General features: G+C 36.6%; 1 protein-coding gene across 1 annotated transcript in view; it reads left to right on the forward strand.

The window, feature by feature from the left end:
- Nucleotides 1-22,784, forward strand: part of lhpp (phospholysine phosphohistidine inorganic pyrophosphate phosphatase) — a 290,090-nt gene that overhangs the window by 101,021 nt on the left and 166,285 nt on the right. The window contains exons 3-5 of the mRNA XM_028795255.2: nucleotides 12,691-12,844; nucleotides 14,465-14,528; nucleotides 19,516-19,608. Of these exons, the coding sequence (XP_028651088.1) occupies nucleotides 12,691-12,844; nucleotides 14,465-14,528; nucleotides 19,516-19,608 (311 nt within the window). The remainder of the gene's footprint in view (nucleotides 1-12,690; nucleotides 12,845-14,464; nucleotides 14,529-19,515; nucleotides 19,609-22,784) is intronic.

Here is a 22,784-nt window from a genome sequence, read left to right on the forward strand (position 1 = left end):
TTAAAAAAAATACGGGATAAATCCCGTCCAGTATTGATTCAAAACGGGACGCGCAATTTCATTCTCAAACACGGCACGATTCCGTATTTTAAAGGACGGGTGGCAACCCTACAGTGCCAGGTAACCACCCATACAATCAGATTGTGATTCAGACTAGGAATGCAATGAATGTAATTACCCCGATCTACATACAAGGCGAAAGTCTTGCAACATTCAAAGATGATGGTTTGGGATAAGTACACCATACAACATAAAAGAGCTTATGAAGCCTTGAACCGAAAAAAGCAAGATCTCAGAGATCGTAAAAAAAAAAAATAGGAGCTAATGTCATTTTACTCGCTGTAGATTTTAGTCAAACATTACCAGTTATTCCACGAGGGACACCAGCAGATGAACTCAATGCGTGTTTAAAATCCATGCTTCTCCCACGCTCGGTTATATGTCGCGTGTTCTCGGGTAGGTGCACCAAAAAATGTATACATTTAAGCATGTAATGGGCAAACAAAAAATGAGGTATACCCGAAGGCACTGCAGTAGTACTTAATGTAACTTTACTTCTTAAATGTTAATGTTTTACTGTTTAATAATTTATACGCTTCTTATATGTTGTTCAAATTCTTTTATCAAAATACCACTGACAGCGCAATGCACGATAACATGGAGTGAATACACCATACGCATCCGCCCACGGCTGCCCTGCTGTGCGCAGATAGGAGTTGATTCTACAATAAAATAAAATAAAGATAAAAAGAGTAAAACAATCATCACCCATAAAGCGTGTGTGTCTGTATATATGTGTATATATATATGTTGATATGTGGATGTGTATATGTATATATATATATGTAGATATGTATATATATGTGTATATGTATATGTATATATATGTTTATATGTGTGTGTCTGTATTTTATATATATAAAACACAGCAACACTCATAACAATGACAACACAATTACATTGACAATCATGTTACGTTATTTTTAAAATGTTTCCTTTTTTTTTCATAACCTCTTTAACACACTACTTCTCCGCTGCGAAGCGCGGGTATTTTGCTAGTATATATATATATGTATGTGTGTATATATATATATATATATATATGTTTGTGTATGTATGTGTGTATATATATATATATATATATATATATATAGGTATGTATAAATTCATTTTTTTCCTCAGAATTCTACACACAACACCCCATAATGACTACGTGAAAAAAGTTTACTTGAGGTTTTTGCAAATTTATTAAAAATAAAAACATTGAGAAAGCACATGTACATAAGTATTCACAGCCTTTGCCATGAAGCTCAAAATTGAGCTCAGGTGCATCCTGTTTCCCCTGATCATCCTTGAGATGTTTCTGCAGCTTCATTGGAGTCCACCTGTGGTAAATTCAGTTGATTGGACATGATTTGGAAAGGCACACACCTGTCTATATAAGGTCCCACAGTTGACAGTTCATGTCAGAGCACAAACCAAGCATGAAGTCAAAGGAATTGTCTGTAGACCTCTGAGACAGGATTGTCTCGAGGCACAAATCTGGGGAAGGTTACAGAAAAATTTCTGCTGCTTTGTAGGTCCCAATGAGTACAGTGGCCTCCATCATCCGTAAGTGGAAGAAGTTCGAAACCACCAGGACTCTTCCTAGAGCTGGCCGACCATCTAAACTGAGCGATCGGAGGAGAAGGGCCTTAGTCAGGGAGGTGACCAAGAACCCGATGGTCACTCTGTCAGAGCTCCAGAGGTCCTCTGTGGAGAGAGGAGAACCTTCCAGAAGGACAACCATCTCTGCAGCAATCCACCAATCAGGCCTGTATGGTAGAGTGGCCAGACGGAAGCCACTCCTTAGTAAAAGGCACATGGCAGCCCGCCTGGAGTTTGCCAAAAGGCACCTGATGACTCTCAGACCATGAGAAAGAAAATTCTCTGGTCTGATGAGACAAAGATTGAACTCTTTGGTGTGAATGCCAGGCGTCACATTTGGGGAAAACCTGGCACCATCCCTACAGTGAAGCATTGTGGTGGCAGCATCATGCTGTGGGGATGTTTTTCAGCGGCAGGAACTGGGAGACTAGTCAAGATAAAGGGAAAGATGACTGCAGCCAAGTACAGAGACATCCTGGATGAAAACCTGCTCCAGAGCACTCTTGACCTCAGACTGGGGCGACGGTCCATCTTTCAACAGGACAACGACCCTAAGCACACAGCCAAGATATCAAAGGAGTGGCTTCAGGACAACTCTGTGAATGTCCTTGAGTGGCCCAGCCGAGCCCAGACTTGAATCCGATCGAACATCTCTGGAGAGATCTTAAAATGACTGTGCACCGACGCTTCCCATCCATCTAACTTGATGGAGCTTGAGAGGTGCTGCAAAGAGGCATGGGCGAAACTGGCCAAGGATAGGTGTGCCAAGCTTGTGGCATCATATTCAAAAAGACTTGAGGCTGTAATTGCTGCCAAAGGTGCATCGACAAAGTATTGAGCAAAGGCTGTGGATACTAATGTATGTGTGATTTCTCAGTTTTTTTATTTTTAATAAATTTGCAAAAACCTCAAGTAAACTTTTTTCATGTTGTAATTATGGGGTGTTGTGTGTAGAATTCTGAGGAAAAAAATGAATTTAATCCATTTTGGAATAAGGCTGTAACATAGCAAAATGTGGAAAAAGTGATGCGCTGTGAATACTTTCCGGATGCACTGTATATATAAACAGCCACTCTGATTGCTATCTTTTATCTATATGTTATAATATATATTGTCACAGATGGCCAGGGTCATTGTTGGAATGCTTTTGGCATACACACTTCATGTGCTCCCAGCTCTTAAAACAACGACAAGCAGAACACGCAGCTCGCCAGCCGCAGCAAGCCAGATGACCCGACCGCTTCTCCTTAGTGTGCTTTCAGCCCCCCACCCCCACCCGCCCTTGACAACGCGAGTGGCAGAGACACGAAGCGGCTAAAGGACAGCTGCTGTACAGGCTTTTAAATGATTGACGCACAGCGCGACAAACAAAACATGCACCTCGCCAGCAGCAGCAACAGAAAGACAGCAGCTTATCCAACGGCATCACCTTAGCATGCGTTCAGCCGACCCCTCTTCACAACACGAGCAGCGTTATACATCCTGCTAGAAAGAGATTTAACCATGCCCGGAGCCAGAAATAAAGGACAAGTATTGTTTTTACAGAAGTTTTAAAGTAAAAGTGAAAATAATGCATATGTAACAATTCCCATGAAAATAACAATCTCTTTAAATTGTATATCCAGTAAACCAAACCCGATATTTTTCTAGTCAAAGTTATTCCTTCACAATCAATTGTATACTGTATATTAATTTGTCACTCAAATTGTGTTCTGAAGTGAATCATTTTTTATAAATTTAAAAAATGGCTTCTTTATTCTTGCAACTTACAATGTGGATAAAGGCTACACAGGTTCATAGGTGAAAGAAAAAGTCTTAAAATTTACAGAATCTTATCAATTTTCCAAGTCAAAAATGTTACTGAGTATTGATCCACGTCTTGAGATGACGTGCATATTGCAAAATAAAGTATCCATGTCACTTTAACAAGGAAAGAAAGCAAAAAACAATACATTATGAGATTCTTCCATTTGAAAAGGAGGCTGTAAACTTTACTCAATTGCTTATTTTTCTCCACAGCATTTTTCATGGCTAGGGGCATGGATTCACTTTGGAAAGTCATCACCAAGCGCTGCTATTGTCATCCTTGAGTGTTGATGCCCAGATATGAATTGCTGTCTCTGTTCTGAAGACAACTAGGCAATAATAACTGAAAAGTCACATGATCCCTTAGATTTTTTCACTATGTGGAAACTTATTTCACTATTTTGCAAAATTATTTCCTGCTGCCCCTGGACTGATAATGTACACGTGTGCTTCAGTGAGAGAGAATATTGTTTTATTGGGGGGGTGAGGGCAGACTAATGAATGGAATTAGTCACTTTAAGCGGACTGAGGTGGACCTAAAAAGGACTTTCTGGTTTCTTCAGTTGCTGTTTCCACCCAGCTCTCACCTGCTTTTTCCTTTTGGCACGGTCATGCATGCCTTCCAGCTCTGCCTCACTCCACTAAACCAGGGTAAGGGGCAATGCATATGCCACTCTTTCACCCAGCTGCTAACCAGCAGCTATGCATCAGGGCTGGTGGACTCTAGCAGCAGGGAGTGCTGTGTCTGTGCCCCCTCCCACAGCCGCCGCTGCTGCTCACAGAGCATCTTTTATGCCAGCTTCTCCCGGTAGAACAGAGCTGTCATTCCTGCCTCAAAGTGCCATGGTCTACATGAATTGTTAAATGTTCTCCCCACGTATTTACAGATTGCATGGTATCCATGAATGTCAGTGAGTTTACTCACTCAAACACTTTGTTATAAGTTCCTTTATTAACATATCCTCCACAAGAGTATCATGCAATGAAAAATTTGGTTTGTGTCACTTCAGTCTGCTCTGTGTGGTTCTTTCAAAAATCTAAGGGTTTTATTAAAAATACAATGCAGTATAATCAGTTCACTTCAGATGTATTGTTATTTGCACAAAGTACAGTGAAACTCATATATGCTCTTTTCTCTACACTGCCACTTGGCATGAATATGTGTCTGTAGGCTATGTAAAATAGTAACACAGAATGTAATAGGTGAAAAGTAAGCTCTTTAGATAAAAATAATCAAATGAAGTGAGAAAGCATCTGTCTGTTATTATAAGCCATGGTGGAACTTAACTGCTGAAAAACTGAATTACAGAAGCAAAAGTAGGTTTATAAGCAGAATATAGCTTGGTGTAGTGGACTTGTTGGAGTTGTTATAACTCCACCCACAACATGACAAAGTATATGAGCAGACAAGTGAAAAGGAAGTATATTCTTGCCTTAAAAATAATCATTCCAGGAATCCATGATAAAATAATTATTTCTAGTTTTTTTTTTTTTATATATTTTTATTTTATTAATTTTCATTGTAATGTATATATATAAAAATGGAATGGGTGGGTCGTCGGGTGGGCCTTTTTTTCATTCCGTCGTTTTTTCGACGTTTTGAAAATGTAGAATGATTATTTGATTTTTTTGTTTTTATTTGATCGTGTCTATGTAGCCGCCGTCGTAATAAAGTATCGCTAAAATCGTCATTTATCGTAATTTATTTTTGACGTATAACGTCGCCGTCGTCGAGGTCAGTGATACCAGTGCAAAAAATCTGCTTACGGTTGAAAGACACGCCCTACTCACTGGACAGTTAAAAACACCAATCAAACTAACGATGACATCAAGTATTACCCAATCAAAAGTAGGAAAGGAGGCATCTTCATAAAATGCGTGTGGGATGATTTGCATGAGACGCTGCTTAAAAAAAAAAATGATAAAAAAAATACGGGATAAATCCCGTCCAGTATTGATTCAAAACGGGACGCGCAATTTCATTCTCAAACGCGGCACGATTCCGTATTTTAAAGGACGGGTGGCAACCCTACAGTGCCAGGTAACCACCCATACAATCACATTGTGATTCAGACTAGGAATGCAATGAATGTAATTACCCCGATCTACATACAAGGCGAAAGTCTTGCAACATTCAAAGATGATGGTTTGGGATAAGTACACCATACAACATAAAAGAGCTTATGAAGCCTTGAACCGAAAAAAGCAACATCTCAGAGATCGTAAAAAAAAAAATAGGAGCTAATGTCGTTTTACTCGCTGTAGATTTTAGTCAAACATTACCAGTTATTTCACGAGGGAGACCATCACATCAACTCAACGCGTGTTTAAAATCCATGCTTCTCCCACGCTCGGTTATATGTCGCGTGTTCTCGGGTAGGTGCACCAAAAAATGTATACATTTAAGCATGTAATGGGCAAACAAAAAATGAGGTATACCCGAAGGCACAGCAGTAGTACTTAATGTAACTTTACTTCTTAAATGTTAATGTTTTACTGTTTAATAATTTATACGCTTCTTATATGTTGTTCAAATTCTTTTATCAAAATACCACTGACAGCGCAATGCACGATAACATCGAGTGAATACACCATACGCATCCGCCCACGGCTGCCCTGCTGTGCGCAGATAGGACTTGATTGTACAATAAAATAAAATAAAGATAAAAAGACTAAAACAATCATCACCCATAAAGCGGATAGTAGACGTGACGTACTATATGTGTACCACATTTCAAGTGTATAGGTGCAACGGTTTGCGAGCTACAGGTCATTTAAAATCCTGGACAGACACACAAATTGCCACGGTAGCAAATTACAGAAGAAGATTTTACTGTTTAATAATTTATATTTATATGAAATGTGCTTCTTATATATTACTTCATATTCTCATATGATAATGATGTTAATGTTTATATTGATTTCTGTGTTATTAAAACTGCATGTATGTGTGTATATGTATATATATATATATATATATATATACTAGCAAAATACCCGCGCTTCGCAGCGGAGAAGTAGTGTGTTAAAGAGGTTATGAAAAAAAAAGGAAACATTTTAAAAATAACGTAACATGATTGTCAATGAAAGCCCGTTTCACTCAGTAAGTCTTATGTGTGTGTTTATGTATGTGTGTGTATATATATGTACATGTGTATATGTAGATATGTATATATATGTATATGTATATAAATGTTTATGTGTGTGTGTATATTATATATATAATATATATATATATATATATATATATATATATATATATATATATAAAAGACAGCAACAGTTATAACAATGACAACACAATTACATTGACAATCATGTTACGTTATTTTTAAAATGTGTCCTTTTTTTTTCATAACCTCTTTAACACACTACTTCTCCGCTGCGAAGCGCGGGTATTTTGCTATATATATATACGAGCTGTATATACCCGGCGTTGCCCGGGGCAGAAGTAACCTAATCGGTCAAACACTTACATATATACCAAAGTAAACCTAATCGGTCAAACAGTTACATATATAAAAAAAGCGAACCTAATCGGATAAACAGCTTCATATATACAGAAGCGAACCTAATCGGACAAACAGCTAATCTATATACATAAGCAAACCTAATTGGTCAAACAGTTACATAAATACAAAAGCAAACCTAATCGATGAAACAGCTTCATATATACAGAAGCGAACCTAATTGGTCAAACAGTTATGCATGTGCAGAATAATTTTACAAAGATTATGCGTGTTAACAATCATTAAAAAGAAAAGATTGAGGAACTCTTCTTCTATATGTAATGAAGCTGGATGAAGCTGACTTGACGAAGACGTAGGTGGCATAGATTGGTTTTTCTAAAACAGAAGAAAAAAATGAGTATCTATTATTATTTTAAATTAGAATGAAAATGAGAACCTTGATTAGAGATAGATTATCCGTATTAAAATATGTGCATGAATAAACTTTTGCTAACTCTCTAGCAAAAGTTTATTCATACAAATTGGCATGGGATGGCTTTGTGAAAAAGTAAAAATTAGATAAAAATAAATTGAGAATGCGTACTTCGATTTGACTGAGATTATCTGTAATGATGAAAAAAAAGTTTAGTATGTTTTTTTTTCCATACGGGAAGGATGTAAAACCTTACATAGGCACCCTTCAGCCCGTACTGAAGGGTACTGTCAGATTCTTACTGACTAAAAAACACCCTTTTTATTCCACAGCTACCCCAAAAACCACTATTAGGCATTACTTTGGGGTGGCAGTAGTTTAGTTATGAAACAGCTGGGTCCTGAAAAAAATCTGTCTTATTAGTGGCTTCATCACATATAGAAGAACAGTTCCTCAATCTTTTCTTTTTAATGATTGTTAACACGCATAATGTTTGTAAAATCATTCTGCACATGCATAACTGTTTGACCAATTAGGTTCGCTTCTGTATATATGAAGCTGTTTGACCGATTAGGTTTACTTTGGTATATATGTAAGTGTTTGACCGATTAGGTTACTTCTGCCCCGGGCAACGCCGGGTATATACAGCTCGTCATTCCATACAAACAGATCAATTTATAACCCAACAAATTTGAAGACATATCAAACCCCACCCCTGAGAAGGAGAGCTTAGCTAAAGGAAAATTGCTTAAGGCCTTTTAATAAGGCAACATTAAACAAAAGAAAGGGAGAAGTAAATATATATGTAAATAAGAGATGGAGAAGGGAGTTAAATGCGGTAATAGTTATTTCTCTTATTCTAAAATAATATTGATTAAATCCTGCCAGGTTTTGAAAAAATTTTGTACAGATCCTCTAACTGAGAATTTGATTTTTTCCAATTTCAAATAATATAAAACATCGGTTTCCCACTGACTTATAAGAGGAGAATTAGGATTCTTCCAATTTAACAAAATAAGTCTGCGTGCCAAAAGTGTAGTGAATGCAATCACCATTTGCTTGTCCTTCTCAAATTCAAGTCCATCTGGAAGAACACCGAACACTGCTGTTAATGGGTTAGGAGGGATTGTGACCCCAAGGCTGTCTGAGAGGCACTTAAAAATTTTTGTCCAAAATGATGTTAGTTTGGTGCAGGCCCAGAACATGTGACCCAGTGAGGCAGGAGCTTGGTTGCAGCGTTCGCAGGTTGGATCCTGCCCTGGAAACATTTTGGACAGTTTTAAGCGAGACAGATGGGCTCGATATATAATTTTAGTTGAATAATTCTATGCTTTGCGCATATAGAACTCGAGTGAATTCCCTGCTTTGCTACCTTCCACTCCTTTTCTGATATATTGATTAAGAGATCTTCTTCCCAATGTCCTCTTGGATCTTTGAAAGGTAGGGACTCTAATAAGATTTTACATATTGCGGAAATAGTGTTTATTTCCTCGAAATTGAGCAGTATTTTTTCCAGCATTGTGGAGGGTGCAAGGTGGGGGAAATCAGGCAATTTCTGTTTAACAAAATTTCTAATTTGAAGATAGTAAAAGAAATGTGTAGCTGGGAGGTTGAATTTTGAACGTAATTGTTCAAAAGATGTAAATATGTTGTCTATATAAAGATCTCTGAGCATTTTAATCCCAAAACTTTTCCAGGTATTAAAAACTGGATATACTTGCGAAGGTTGAAAGAGGTGGTTCTCTTGCAGAGGTGCCACTGATAAAAGATTTTCCATCTTAAAATGCTTTCTAATTTGGCTCCATATTCTGAGTGAGTAAAGCACAATTGGGTTATTAGTATATTTGCGATAACTTTCATTTATTGGAGAGCAGAGCAGGGAATATAAAGAAGTACTACAGGATTTTACTTCTATTGCGGACCAAGCCTGTGTATGTTCATTTATTTGTGTCCAGGTTTTTATGGCTTGTATGTTTGCTGCCCAGTAATAAAACTGAAAATTATGTAAAGCCATGCCACCTTCTGCCTGAGGTCTTTGTAGGGTCGCTCTTCGTATACGTGGGTGTTTTGAGTTCCAAATGAATGAGGTTATTGTTGAATCTAACTGTTTAAAAAACGATTTATTGATATATATTGGAATGTTTTGAAATAAAAAGAGAAGTTTAGGAAGGATATTCATCTTAACAATGTTAATTCTTCCGGCTAGAGTGAGATGAAGAGTTGACCATCTATGCAAGTCTTACTTAATTTTTTCCATACAGACGCCAAAATTTTGTTGATAAAGAGCTTTATGTTTACTTGTGATATTTACCCCTAGGTATTTAAACTGATCTGCTATGGTAAAAGGTAGGGTGTCTAATCTAATATTATATGCTTGTGAATTCACTGGAAAGAGTATACTTTTATTCAGATTAATTCTAAGACCAGATTTCTTTTGAAATTCTGTTAGTGCTGTTAAAACAGCAGGGACAGTGTTTTCTGGGTCTGATATATATAAGACCATATCATCTGCATATAGAGAAATTTTCTGTTCTAGTCCTTCTTTGACAATTCCCTTTATCTGATAAGAATTTCGGCAGTGAACCGCCAGTGGTTCAGTAGCGATTGCAAACAACAGTGGCGACAAGGGACATCCTTGTCTGGTACCACGTTCTAGTTTAAAGTAGTCTGAGCAAATGTTATTAATACAAACTGAAGCTTCTGGATTGGTATACAGTAGTTTGATCCATGCACAAATATTCGGGCCAAACCCAAATTTCTCCAATGCAGTGAAAAGGTAATTCCATTCAATCATATCAAATGCTTTTTCTGCGTCTAATGATAGTAATATCTCTGGGGTGTTTTATTTTGCTGGTGAATATATAACATTAAACAAGCGTCGGAGATTTGAAGATAAATCCAGTTTGATCTTGTGATATTACCGAGGGCAGCACTTTCTCCATCCTTCTAGCTAGGATTTTTGAGAGTATCTTAACATCATTATTCAGGAGTGAAATTGGTCTGTATGATGCACATTGTAACAAGTATAAGTCCGTATTTTGTTTAGGAAAGACGGTGATTAATGCTTGTCGAAATGTTTGAGGTAGTATTTGGTTGTCTCTAGCTTCTGTAAATTATTTCTAGTTTTGTTTCATTATCACACGTAGGCCTCATAAAGATGAAAGGCATTTTTCCTTAAATCAAAACCTTTGGTACTTCAAAGTCAATGTATTTAGTAAGTCTTAAGGGTTTTTCATTCTCCTATGGACCTGTATACCCTTCGGCCCCACTGTAAGCAGCAAGAACAGACAAGGTGTTTTTAAAATTAAAAAAAGCTTCACTTTTAAACACAATTTTATGTGGTAAATTAAAATACACAATAAATCTGAAGAAATAACTTCTACTTGAAAAATACTGAACTTATCTTTTAATTGCTTATTTTAGTCTTAAACAGCTACATTCGCTGTTTTTTATTGCTCCTTTTTAGCAGTAAGATGCAAATTACAAAGGAACCAGCAGTTCTCCATATAGGTTATTTTAATTTATACCTTTGTGTATTCATCTTGAGCTATCTGGTTAAATACATTATTTGAAAGAGAGAAAACAATGAAGAACTGAGAATTACAAATCTGTTTCAGGCTTTAGATCATTTGGATGATACCACTGGGAAGGAAAAAAATCTACAATATAAGAATGAACTAACATGACTGAATGAAAATGCTAATAAGCCATAAAATTAAATAAGATCTGTTATTGGCAAGTATTGATTTATAATTAAGCAGTCAGGTTGGAAGAAGAACCTGCCACCACTATGACTCTCCAGGACTGACTTTCCAGACCCCTGTACCTAAACATACTTGTGTTCACACCCCACATTTACATGGAGACATTTTAGAATCATCTGTTAACCTAAACTGCATGGTTTAGGGGATGTGGGAGGAACACTGGCTTACCCTGGAGAAACCCACACAGATACTAGGAGAACATGCATACAGGACACTGACAACCACCAAATATGGCATTCAAACTGAGAACATTTGATCGGTAAAGCAGCAGTGGTAACCACTGTTCCACTCTATTGTTCATCTTGTATCTTGCAGTATTACATTTAACAGAAGCTTTTAAATGTAACTTTTTTTCATTTTATGTTTAATGTAGAGTTTGAATTTTACAGTACTAGTTAGTATCATAAAGTTTTGATCACAGTTCATAATTAGTAACTGTGATCTATTTTGACTGATTAATAAGTGTTAAATCTTATTCCAAGCCTGTTAATTTCAAAGCCTTTAAATTCAGTAAAACTGTATGCTGTGTCCTTAATCTGAGATCACCTTATGTATAATTGATATCCAGCACAGGGATGAATTGAATTGACTACTTGGCTTCCTGCACTTGTTTCTATTCCCAGTCCTTTGGAGATGTGGCCAAAAGCAGTTGTCACTTTTTTAGTCTTGTTTGACCTTATTGGACAGACCTTCTGCTGAAAACCTTTGTGTCCTCAGTGGAAATTCCTCAAAGGGGCATGTCTTGTGTGTGTAGGTTATTGTGCCCCTCCTTTTTGTGGCTTCTTTCAGCTGTCTTTGGAACCTCATGTGAGAAAACGGAGAACACACTCACAGGCATCATGAACTCCTTTTCCTGTTCGTTTGGATTTATCTGTTTCATGCACATATGTCACAAAGATGCTGAGCAAATCTTGACACCAAGCAGAATTTCCTTTATTGTTAAATGAAAACGCATTACAGAATGCCATTAGTGAATGTTTACATAATAAAAAAAAGTTATGCCTTTTTATTTAGTAATAGGAAATATGATATGCTTAGGAGTCAGTCATAAGCACAGCCTTTTAACTGTTAAGAACATCCACTCTTAATGACATTAAAGGTTTGTGTTTGCTGCATAGCATGTCATGGTGGTTTACCATGTATCTTAATCCTTTATTTACAGCGACTTGCAGCATACAAAGAAACTCTGCAATCAATACCCAGTTCATGAGTCTAGGTGAATTAGTGGTCACAATGTTTTGTGCATTGTTATTGTCATGAATACAAGCCAACATTTTATGTGTGTGTCTCTTTGATTCCACAAACCGATATGGCATCAGTTAGGTTTTTTTTTTGCATTAAATTAAAAATGTTTTGTAAGGCATTTACTGTAACAGTAAAGAAGAAAGTATGTGTTTTTATCTATAAGGGTTGATTTATCAGCAATATTGTTTTCAACCTGCCTTTTGCTTTTTCTGATTGTTGTTTTAATGGGTTGCTTTCATAAGGTGATGGTTTTTGAAGTAATGTAAAATGTTTGAATCTGTGAATTCATTTCTAAGATGAGCTGCAATTTGGTCAACTCCTCTGGTGCTCTTTTTGATAATTTCAGATGTTATTCCAGAATTTGATGGAATTGAAAAGTCCAGCCCAAACTGTGTGGTTCTTGGAGATGCTGCTGATAATTTCTCCTACAGGAATCTTAATGAAGCATTTAATGTGTTGATCAGCCTTGAGAACCCAGTGCTTTTTGCATTAGGAAGAGGGTAATATTACTTTTAATTTTTTGTGTTATTGTTATGACAACTGCAGTATCTGTGCCTGATTTATAAGGGAGAGTCTGTATGAATTTTGTACAGATTTTGTTTAAATACCTCCAGGTATATGCAGCAACAAATTTTGTATTTTTTTTAAACTGATCATTGCATTAAACAGAACCATTACCTTAATCTCAGTGCAAGACTATCTGGTACACGACCAGCAAAGGGAAGCACTTTGACATCATGGCAGGTTGAATGCTTTATTGTCTAACTTTGTCCTACAGTGTTCAAGACCAAAGCGTCAGAATCACTGAAGCAGAGTGCACAGAGGCTTGTGGAAATGGATTGATTTACATTCAGCATCTGTTTTGGTCAGGGATAGAGAATTGGCTGCATAATTTCTTCTGTCATGGCAGTATCTGAAAATGAAGCCATGCACGCCGGCCCGTGGAAGGTTAACGTCTGTTCTTGCAAAGGTCAGCATGGGAAGGCAAAGATATACACCACTAAATAATCAAAAATGGCAGAGAATGATAAAGCATAAAATTAGAATTAAGCAACCCTTACTGCACTCTCCCTACCAAAAAGCAACCCCTGTGTCTATGAAAAGATTTTTGCAGGATTGAATTCAAAATAAAAAGAAACCCAATCTAAGTCTTCTTGAAGTCTAATACAATTTCTATGTATCTGTATTCGTGATTATTCTTTTTAAAATGCCTGTAAAATATTTGTAAATTGTTTTTTTCTGTTTCACTGTCTTTTTAAATTTAAATGACCATTTTTAAACATACTTAACATTATCATGAAGACTATATAATCTCCCAATCAGATCCCAAAATGACTTTTAACAAATAATTTTTTGGTAGCAAATTGATAACTCTTTGAAGAGGAGATGATTGCACATCTGTTACTCAATATCATTTGCATACATTTAAAGTGGGCAGGGGTTCCTGTTCATTGTTATTTAATCACCAGGGAGACTTTGAGATGTAGTACCAATAGCACAGTATCGTAGAGTGAGCCTATAGCGACAAGGTTTCTAACTGAAAAAGCTGTGAGCAAGTAGGTGTAAGGAGGAGCATGCTGGAAAAAGTGCTTTAAATTATGAACTACAGTATGAGCGCTATGTTAGCACACTTGGGGCTCCTGTCTCTTGAGAAAAAAGAGTAGCTTCCATTTGAGATACTTTAACAGCTGCTTCCATTGGATAATAGTGACTGTGATAAGCTGTTACTCTCATAGACAATACACCTATATCCACACTTTGTGAAACCATTGTACATGGTGGTTTAATGTAGACTTCAGTGATAGGAAGACATGGCTGAGTTTCAGACATTTTAAATGTAGTATATATAGCATTGTGTGTCTCTTCTATATTCAAAAGAAAACATACTTCATTTTCTTTGGCCCTCTTGAAGTTCTTTGACTTCTTAGTTAACTGAATACATTTGTCTCTGTTTTCTAAATATTTTCAGATGTTTTCTGCTGAGCCAGTGAAACTTTTCTTCTTCCCAAAAGCACATGTTTAAAAAGTAATACATCATACTATAGGGAAAAGATTTACATCCATTTAATTTAGTTTTTTTTCATCTGTCACTCATTGCTAAAATTTAATTTATGTTTCAGACGTTACTACAAAGAAACTGATGGCTTAAAACTTGATGTCGGTGTTTATATGAAAGCACTTGAGGTAATTATTTACATTTCCTTCAAAAATGTTTTTACAATTCATCAAAGATGCAGTCTTCTGTGTTTATTCAATTTGGAATACTGAATAAAGTTAATTTTGAAATTTGTAAATAGTAGGAATTCAAAACATATACAGTATACAGCCTTAATTTGTATTCTATCTATTGTTTTTCGCCTCTGTTAGGATTACTGCAGGTCTTTATCTTTGATGCACTGTTTCCAGTGTGATGATAAGTTGATCATTAGTGTAATTGGTGTTTCTTCTCTCTCTTCTTATACCCTCTTCCATTCATTTATGTAGGTTTTTGGAAATAAAGACTTAAAAGGTTTTGGAATAAAGAAAGCTGACAGCGGGCTAGGCTCCAAAACTAATGCATTTAAATTAATTGTTTAGCCAGATTATCAGTCATCTACACCTTTATTACAGAGTGAAACATTTACTGGACATTTTGAATTTAGTCATGTCATCTGATAATTCGTAAATTTTTGTAATCTGTAGGTTCTGTGTTTGGTCTCTGTTAAAACTACAGAGAGTTTCCTCATCCATTTTTAAATCATTCTTATTGAAAGATCTGTTAAATAGAGTAAAAATAAAACAAGTAAAATGAAAAAAGTCCCAGTGGTAATTTTAGACATGGACTTGATATCACACTCTGGGGAAAATTAATTAACATATTTTTATGTGTGTACTCTAACTTTGTTCTGACCCTTGTTATTCCCACTGAGCCTCGCATGAAGGTAGGAACTGAACCAACAATGAGTGACTGGGTGCATATGCTTACATGCCTTCAGTCAGAAATACTGGGACAATTTATAGATAATGGTTAGGCTAGCTAACCTAAATATCTTTGAGATTGAGGGATAAAGCTCAGTGCCAGGAGAAAAGCCCCATATGGACATGTGACGAATGAACAAACTAGACACAATCAGAATTAGGGCTTCATTTGAGTCTCCTCAACTTCCATGGTCTAGAGCAGACATACACGTGCCTCATTGTGCTATGTACAGTACTACAATTACTACTGTATGTGACCATAAACTTAAAGTTGAACCTTAACATGGTGCTGTGAAGCATCAGCTTTAACTAGCATTGTGACATCTTCCGTTTATACTAAGGTTATCTATACAGTGGAACCTCAGTTGTCGAAAATAATTCTTTCTAATTTGTTTGAAAACTGAAACCATTTTCCCATAAGAACTAATGTGAAATGGATTAATCTATTCCCAAACCCCTAATGATTGCTATTTTAACCTTTATAACAGTACTTCATGCATAAAACCATATACAAAGCAATGAAAATACATACAAAATCTTGTACAAAACAAATAAACACACTTCATAAATAAAATATAGATGAAAATTTAACTTCACTTTACCTGTATGGAGGATAGTTGATGGCATAATGGAAGTTGGAAAGGAAAGGAAAGTGGAGAGATGTTATTGTTTGGAAGGGTAGATACCTTCCATAAAAACATCAGGTAACTGTCCTTCTAGGTTTTTTTCTCTTTTTCTTTTCAGTCTCTTGGCACTACTCAGCTCTGCTTGAGACTCACTGGGCCTTTGTCTCACTAAAAACTGTCCAGTGAGATTTGTTTATGCCTTTATTTTAAAATGTTTTTGAAGTGAGACATGGCATTGTCATTGAAAAGGTTTATGATGCAGTTTGCTACAGCTTTGTCAAAGTGATGTCTTTCCACAAAACATTGTACCTCACCCAATATCACACACATTTTTTTGATCAAAGAACTAGCAACATCCTGTCTTCCTTCCTCTGTCTCTGAAGACATTTCCTTTACCACCATCTTTTGCTGCTCCTTCTGAAGATGTTCCAGTTCTTCCATAGTGAGCTCATTCCTGTGGTCCTCCACTAACCCCTCCATATCAGCATTATCAAGTTTCAAGCCCATGCTTTTGCCCAGAGACACAATATCATTCACAATCGCAACAGATTCAGCCTCAAAGCCCTTAATGCCTCTGTCTGCTACGCAGTCTGACCACAATTTCCTCTGGGCCACGTTTATGGTCCTGCAAGTCACTTGCCCCCAGGTTTTGTCAATGGTACTTAAGCAATTTAGGATGTTGAAGTGAAATCTCAGAGTGTTAATTCTCTGTCAGAGGTCACTTCAAAACACCTTTGAAACAGTGTTGTTGAGTTTCTTAGAGTTCAAAATGACCTGCTAGTCCATGGGCTGGCTTAGAGGTGTCATGTTAGGGAGCAAGAACTCACTGTGATGAAATCAAACTCCACCACCCACTCATCCTCCAAGCCTGGAGGGTGAGCAGGTGCATTGTACATCACAAAGAAGGCATTTTAGTGGCTTTTTTTTTCTTGACGTTTTTTTTCATACTTGGGGCAAAGTCCTCATAGATCTACTCAATAAAAAATTGTCTGTTTACCCAGACCTTACTATTAACCCTCCACATAACAGACAATTTACTTTTCATCATGTTATTTTTCATAAACCCCCTCATATTCTCAGAGTGGTACAAAAGGAATGGCTTGACTCTGGAGTCCCAACTTGCATTTCCACATAACAAAAGAGTCATACTGTCCTTCATTGGCATGTGTTCTGTCCTGAGTGATGTAGGTTTACCTTGGCAATTTTTTCCAAAATAGACTGGTTTCATCACAGTTGAACACTTGTTGGGAAAGAAAACCTACAGCCTTTACATAATCACTGATATCTTGCACATAATTCTCAGTAGCTTCTTAGTTCAAACTCACAGCCCCCAACCATGCCTAATCACACTATGTATGCCTCTTCTCCTCTTAAATTTCTTGAACCACCCTTAACTAGTGTTGAACACATTAGCACTAGGGTTTTTCTTTAACAGGTCATTATATAGTCACCTTGCTTTTTCACAAATTATAGCGTCCGAAACACTATCACCAGTTGTTTTTCGTTTATCAAAATCAGCAACAATTTTTCCACTTCTTCAATTGCCTTTGATCTTTGTTTAGTAAAAAGTTTCATTCCTTTTGCAACATCATTTCCCTTGAGTATCTCTTTATTTTTGAGTATAGTACAGATAGTTGATTTCACCACACCGAACTGCATAGCAGGATCCAAAACATAAATGCCATTGTTTGGATATAATTTCTTTTTTTAACCTTTGTCATGGTTCTAACAACTTTACTTTTCGCTTTGCTGCTATCACTATCCTTCTTCGAACTTGTGTTGATTTATTTAATAACAATTTATATAAATAAACAACAAAACAAAGAAAATCAAGAAGAGTCGCTGCACAAACCCGAACAGGAGTCTGCAGTGAGCGGGTACTGAGGCATAACTGACTCTCTCCCACTGTACATCTCAGCCCACAGAGCACATGGTTGCCAGTTTGCCTGTTCGGGAACCAAGATTCTTTTTGAAAACCGGTGCATTTTCTGTTTGGTAAATATGCTTGGAAATCGATTTGATCAATGAGAGTTATTTGACAACCAAGGTTTCACTGTATACTTAAAGACTAAGAGGTGTAATTTCAACACTGAGTTTGCCTACTTTTACTCATAGCTTAAAGATGTGTTTAGTTTTACACACTATCAGGGGCTCTGGTCTGCTCATGTCCCTCATCAACTCCACTGGATGGATTTTGTCTATCAAATCCTTCAACTTTTTGAGCAGCTTTTTGGCTTTAGCATGCACCTCACATTTTATTTTCACTATAACTACTCTAAAGAAGAGTGGATTAGCCCTACTTTGAAAAATGATATCAAAAACATCTACTTCTAAAAATCTCAACACACAAAAATGATATAAGTAACTTTGTCATATTTTATCATTTGTTTTAAAAGAACTCTTAAATTTTTTTAATTGATATTCTGCCATTCACATCACACATTGCATGTGTTTTAACACGAAAGCAGATGTGAGTTTGTTGATGTTGAAGGAGCCACAGCTTTAACAATTTGTGGGATGCTCAAGGGAATGCACCCCCCCCCCCCCCCTTACATTTATAAATGAATGCTATGATGACTTCAAAGCTTTATTACAGAAAAGATCACTTTATTCTTTTATCATTTGGTTACTGAGTACAGAACTGAAAACATTCTGCTTTCAAAAGAATAAAAAAATCAAGGAATTGTCTAATCATTGGTGTTGCTTTCCTGGTCCAGGCAACAGGTCATAAATTCTAATACTACTTCTCTTCCTGAAAATCAATTATTGTCTCATCTTACAGAATTTTGAGAAGAGAACAAATTTCTAGTGACCACGCCCTACACAATGCTAGCAATCTAGATCCCCCTTAATCTAATTCAGGTGCAGGAATCTATTCTGCATAAGTTCAAGGCTTGAACCAGCCCTGGACAGCGCACCATTCTATAACATCCACACTCACTCTCATTCTGAGCAAATTGGAAAAAAAAAACAACCTAACACGCACATCTTAACAGATATGGGAACAATATTAACTTTAAAATTGGTAAATGACTAAATATAAGTTAACATTTTAGAGGTAATGCAAATGATCTACAGAATATGCCATGTTAGTAATTATCCTACCAGGAACTCAAGGTTGCCTGTTCCTTTATCAAAATTAAAGCTAAGTTTGTAATGTACTTACAGTATGATTTTTTCATATACATAGTATTCCTGTATATTAAATAATAATGCAGGAAAGCCTGATGGCAAAGTGGTATATTTTGGCTCCTCCAGGGACCTGTGCCCATTTCCATGGGTGATCTTTATTTGTGTGGCATTTATACACTTGCTTAATGTCATCATTGGTTATCATTGGCTGCTACACATTTCAACTAAAACTTAGAGTGGTGCATTTTGCTGTAATTGATGATTCTGAAGTGAACCAATATAACTGAGTGTCACCTTGAGTATGAAAAATTCTGTAATGAAAAATCTGGGTCCAGAAAATGGTTGAACAAAAACAGAAGCAGAAAAATTAGTAGTTTTCCTCATAAGTTCAGTATGTTTATTTACATGCAAATATTTTTTTCCTAATTGATAGTTCATCTTTTCTGTTCCCATAGTATGCATGTGACATTGAGGCTGAAGTGGTGGGGAAGCCAGCAAAGATGTTTTTCATGTCAGCATTAGCAGACATGGGTATTGAACCACAACAGGTAACCTATAATTTTTTTGTGTATTGCAAAGTGTCAGTGTAATTATATGATTGTACATTGCAAATATTACTCTAAGATCTCGAATGTAAAGGAATACAGTGCATCCGGAAAGTTTTCACAGCGCATCTCTTTTTCCACATTTTGTTATGTTACAGCGTTATTCCAAAATGTATTAAATTCATTTTTTTCCTCAGAATTCTACACACGACACCCCATAATGACAACGTGAAAAAAGTTTACTTTAAGAATAAGGCTGTACATAACAAAATGTGGAAAAAGTAATGCGCTGTGAATACTTTCCGGATGCACTGTATATTACAGTCATTACAATAAACTGTTATATATGATTAAAGAACAGCTCAGCGCTTCATAGTAAGTCAGCAATGGTATTTGAATCTTTAGTTTTAAAACCTTTTACTAAGTAATAATCTTAGAGGAAGATCAAAATTTGAATTGGATTTTTAGGGGAAAATTGTAAGGTTTTGATGTCTGGAATATGAAAACAAGCAAGCATGTGGCAACTTTATATTTCAGCTACATGTCTTTGGTCTTCAGCTTTATCTACACGATTTAACTCCTGAAAATATTATTAGAAGGTGAAGATATAAATATGGCACCATTAAAGTCCATCTATATGAGTTATTTATGTTATATAAGTTGCTCATGGGGTGGAATTTAAGTGAAATAGTCTGAAAACAAATGGAATTTTCAATATTTTGTCCTAATTATATTATATTATATTATACCAGTAATGGCGCACTGCACAATAACGTGCAGTGAATACACTTGACTTAAGCATTCATAGTATTCATCCTCTTTCTCTGTACGTTTAGCATTCATTTGCTCAGAGGTTGATGTGCTTGCTGCTTCCTGAGCAGCTCTTCTTTACTCCACCCTAGAGGCCCACTGCTTCTCTTCTTTTGTCAGCATCTTTTCACGTTAAAACTGATTAAGTTAGTTTTTGTGTTGCAATTACTTAGTACGTTTTCATTAATCTTTCACTTAATCTGGCACTTAAGTCTTCAATCTGCCTCAAGAATGATTAGCGAAGGTGGTAGGGAATGAGAACGGCGCCCGTACGCATGCGCCATACGGCCGCCTGCTGCGTGGTGCCGAGAGTTGATTCTACGATAAAATAAAATAAAAAGAGTAATAAAATCATCACCCCCAAAAGCGGATAGTAGACGTCACATAGTATATGTGTACCAAATTTAAGTCAATAGGTGAAACGGTTTGCGAACTGCAGGTGATTTAAAATCCTGGACAGACAAACGAACAGCCACGGTAGCATATTTATAGAAGAAGATTATATTATACTAGTCATTTAGCCCGTTACAATAATGGGCACTAGAACAGTAGTGCATAAACATTAGTAGGAACAGTCTATATTAAATGGCAGGGGACTTTGACCTCATTCTTTTTGTTGGTCGTATTTTTCTTTCTTTCAGCCTTTCTTTTGTTGATGTTTACTTGCTGAGCTGACCGTTCTTCATGGGCTGCCGCCGGGTATTGTGTGTCTTTAATTTTCTGTGACAGTAATACTGTCTTGTACGGCTCTATTCAATAAGGGCGCGCACAAAAAGGCGAGCTTCAAAAGGGCGACCTCAATTGAGCGCGGCGAATAAAGGCGTTCGTAGGTAATTTAGTTCAAATGGCTCTGGAATATGTGAAGAGCAACAAAGGTACAGATCTTTATTTACGTGCGCCTTTATTCGCTGCGCCCAATTGAGGTCGCCCTTTTGAGGCTCGCCTTTTTGTGCGCGCCCTTATTGAAGGATGTCTGTGCGCTCCCTTATTGAAGGATACCGTCTTGTACATCCGCTGGCTTGTACGTCCGTAATATACCTTTAATTTTCTCTGGCGGTAATACAGGCGTGCGCGTCGGTAATATGCCTTTAATCTCCTCTGACAGTAATACTGGCTTGTATGTGGCAGTAATTTGCGTCACTGTATTGTGTACCTTTAATTTCGTCTCGCAGTAATACTGGTTTGTATTTCCGTAAAACGCCTGTAACTTTCTCTGACAGTAATATCGCGGATTGCACCGTGCCCCGCGCATGCGCACTTCACCAGAAGACACCCACACACGGACACCTGGAAGCACACAGGGATTTTATATATATAGATTATATTATATTATATTATATTATATTATATTATATTATATTATATTATATTATACTAGCTGTGTAAGTACATGCTGTAAAAAGCCCATGCTGCCCCCCCCCACTTTGTCTATCAGCGGCTAAGTGAGTTTCTCTATACTCAGTGGTTTCATTTTTACCGATGTGCTCGCCTCACTTGTGTATTAGTGGCTAAGCGAGTTTGTCTTTCGTCAGTGGTTTTACTTTTGGCTTCTTGCTGTAGCCTCGTACTTCTTTCTTCTTTGACTCGTTAACTTGGGGCCACCTTACCAGCTCTTTGAGCTTCATGCTGTAGCATCTTATCTTCCGGGCTGGACAGAGAAACAAGATTTTATATTATCCTTTTATAGTAAGTATTGCTGAATGATTTAGTAAGCTCTGAGCTCCTATTATACACCCAGATGTCAGGATAAATTCTGGCCCCACATGACTCTGAATGAGGTTAAGTAACTTCAAAAATGGATGAGTAAATGTTTTTGAAATTTCACTACAGCATTAGATTATTAATTTTTTTAATTTAAAAATCTGGCATTAGGCTGGGTAAGAATGGTTGCATTGTATATTAGTTTGGCAGCCAGGTTGAACAATCTGATATCTTTGAGTTTCAGTTGTTTGCCTTTAGCCAATCAGCTTTAATCTCAGCCTCTGACATCACAAACCAGCAAGCACATCTCTAACACATCAAAAAATTTCTAATTATGTAAATTTCTAAGGGGGACAGTTTTTTTAATTCTGTTATTAAAAAATGGGAATATGTGTGCCTTTCAAAGATAGTCCCTCTTTATGATGTCAGCTGATTAGTTTAAGGTGAATGACCAATCAACCCAGGTACAATAGGAAAGTAAAGCACTATTTATGTCAAGTTTGTGGAGCATTTGCACACTTTATTTTATTATCTGCTAGTTTTCTTTTTCTTTTCAAATTTGCCTCCAGGTTTTTATTGCGCTTTAAAATCATTATGAAGGAAAAATGTGTTTGTTTTGCAAAACCACAGATGTCGTTGTCATGCATATCTATAGTGCATCCGGAAAG

Source organism: Erpetoichthys calabaricus, chromosome 2 (assembly GCF_900747795.2).
Source record: "Erpetoichthys calabaricus chromosome 2, fErpCal1.3, whole genome shotgun sequence".
NCBI lineage: Eukaryota > Metazoa > Chordata > Cladistia > Polypteriformes > Polypteridae > Erpetoichthys > Erpetoichthys calabaricus.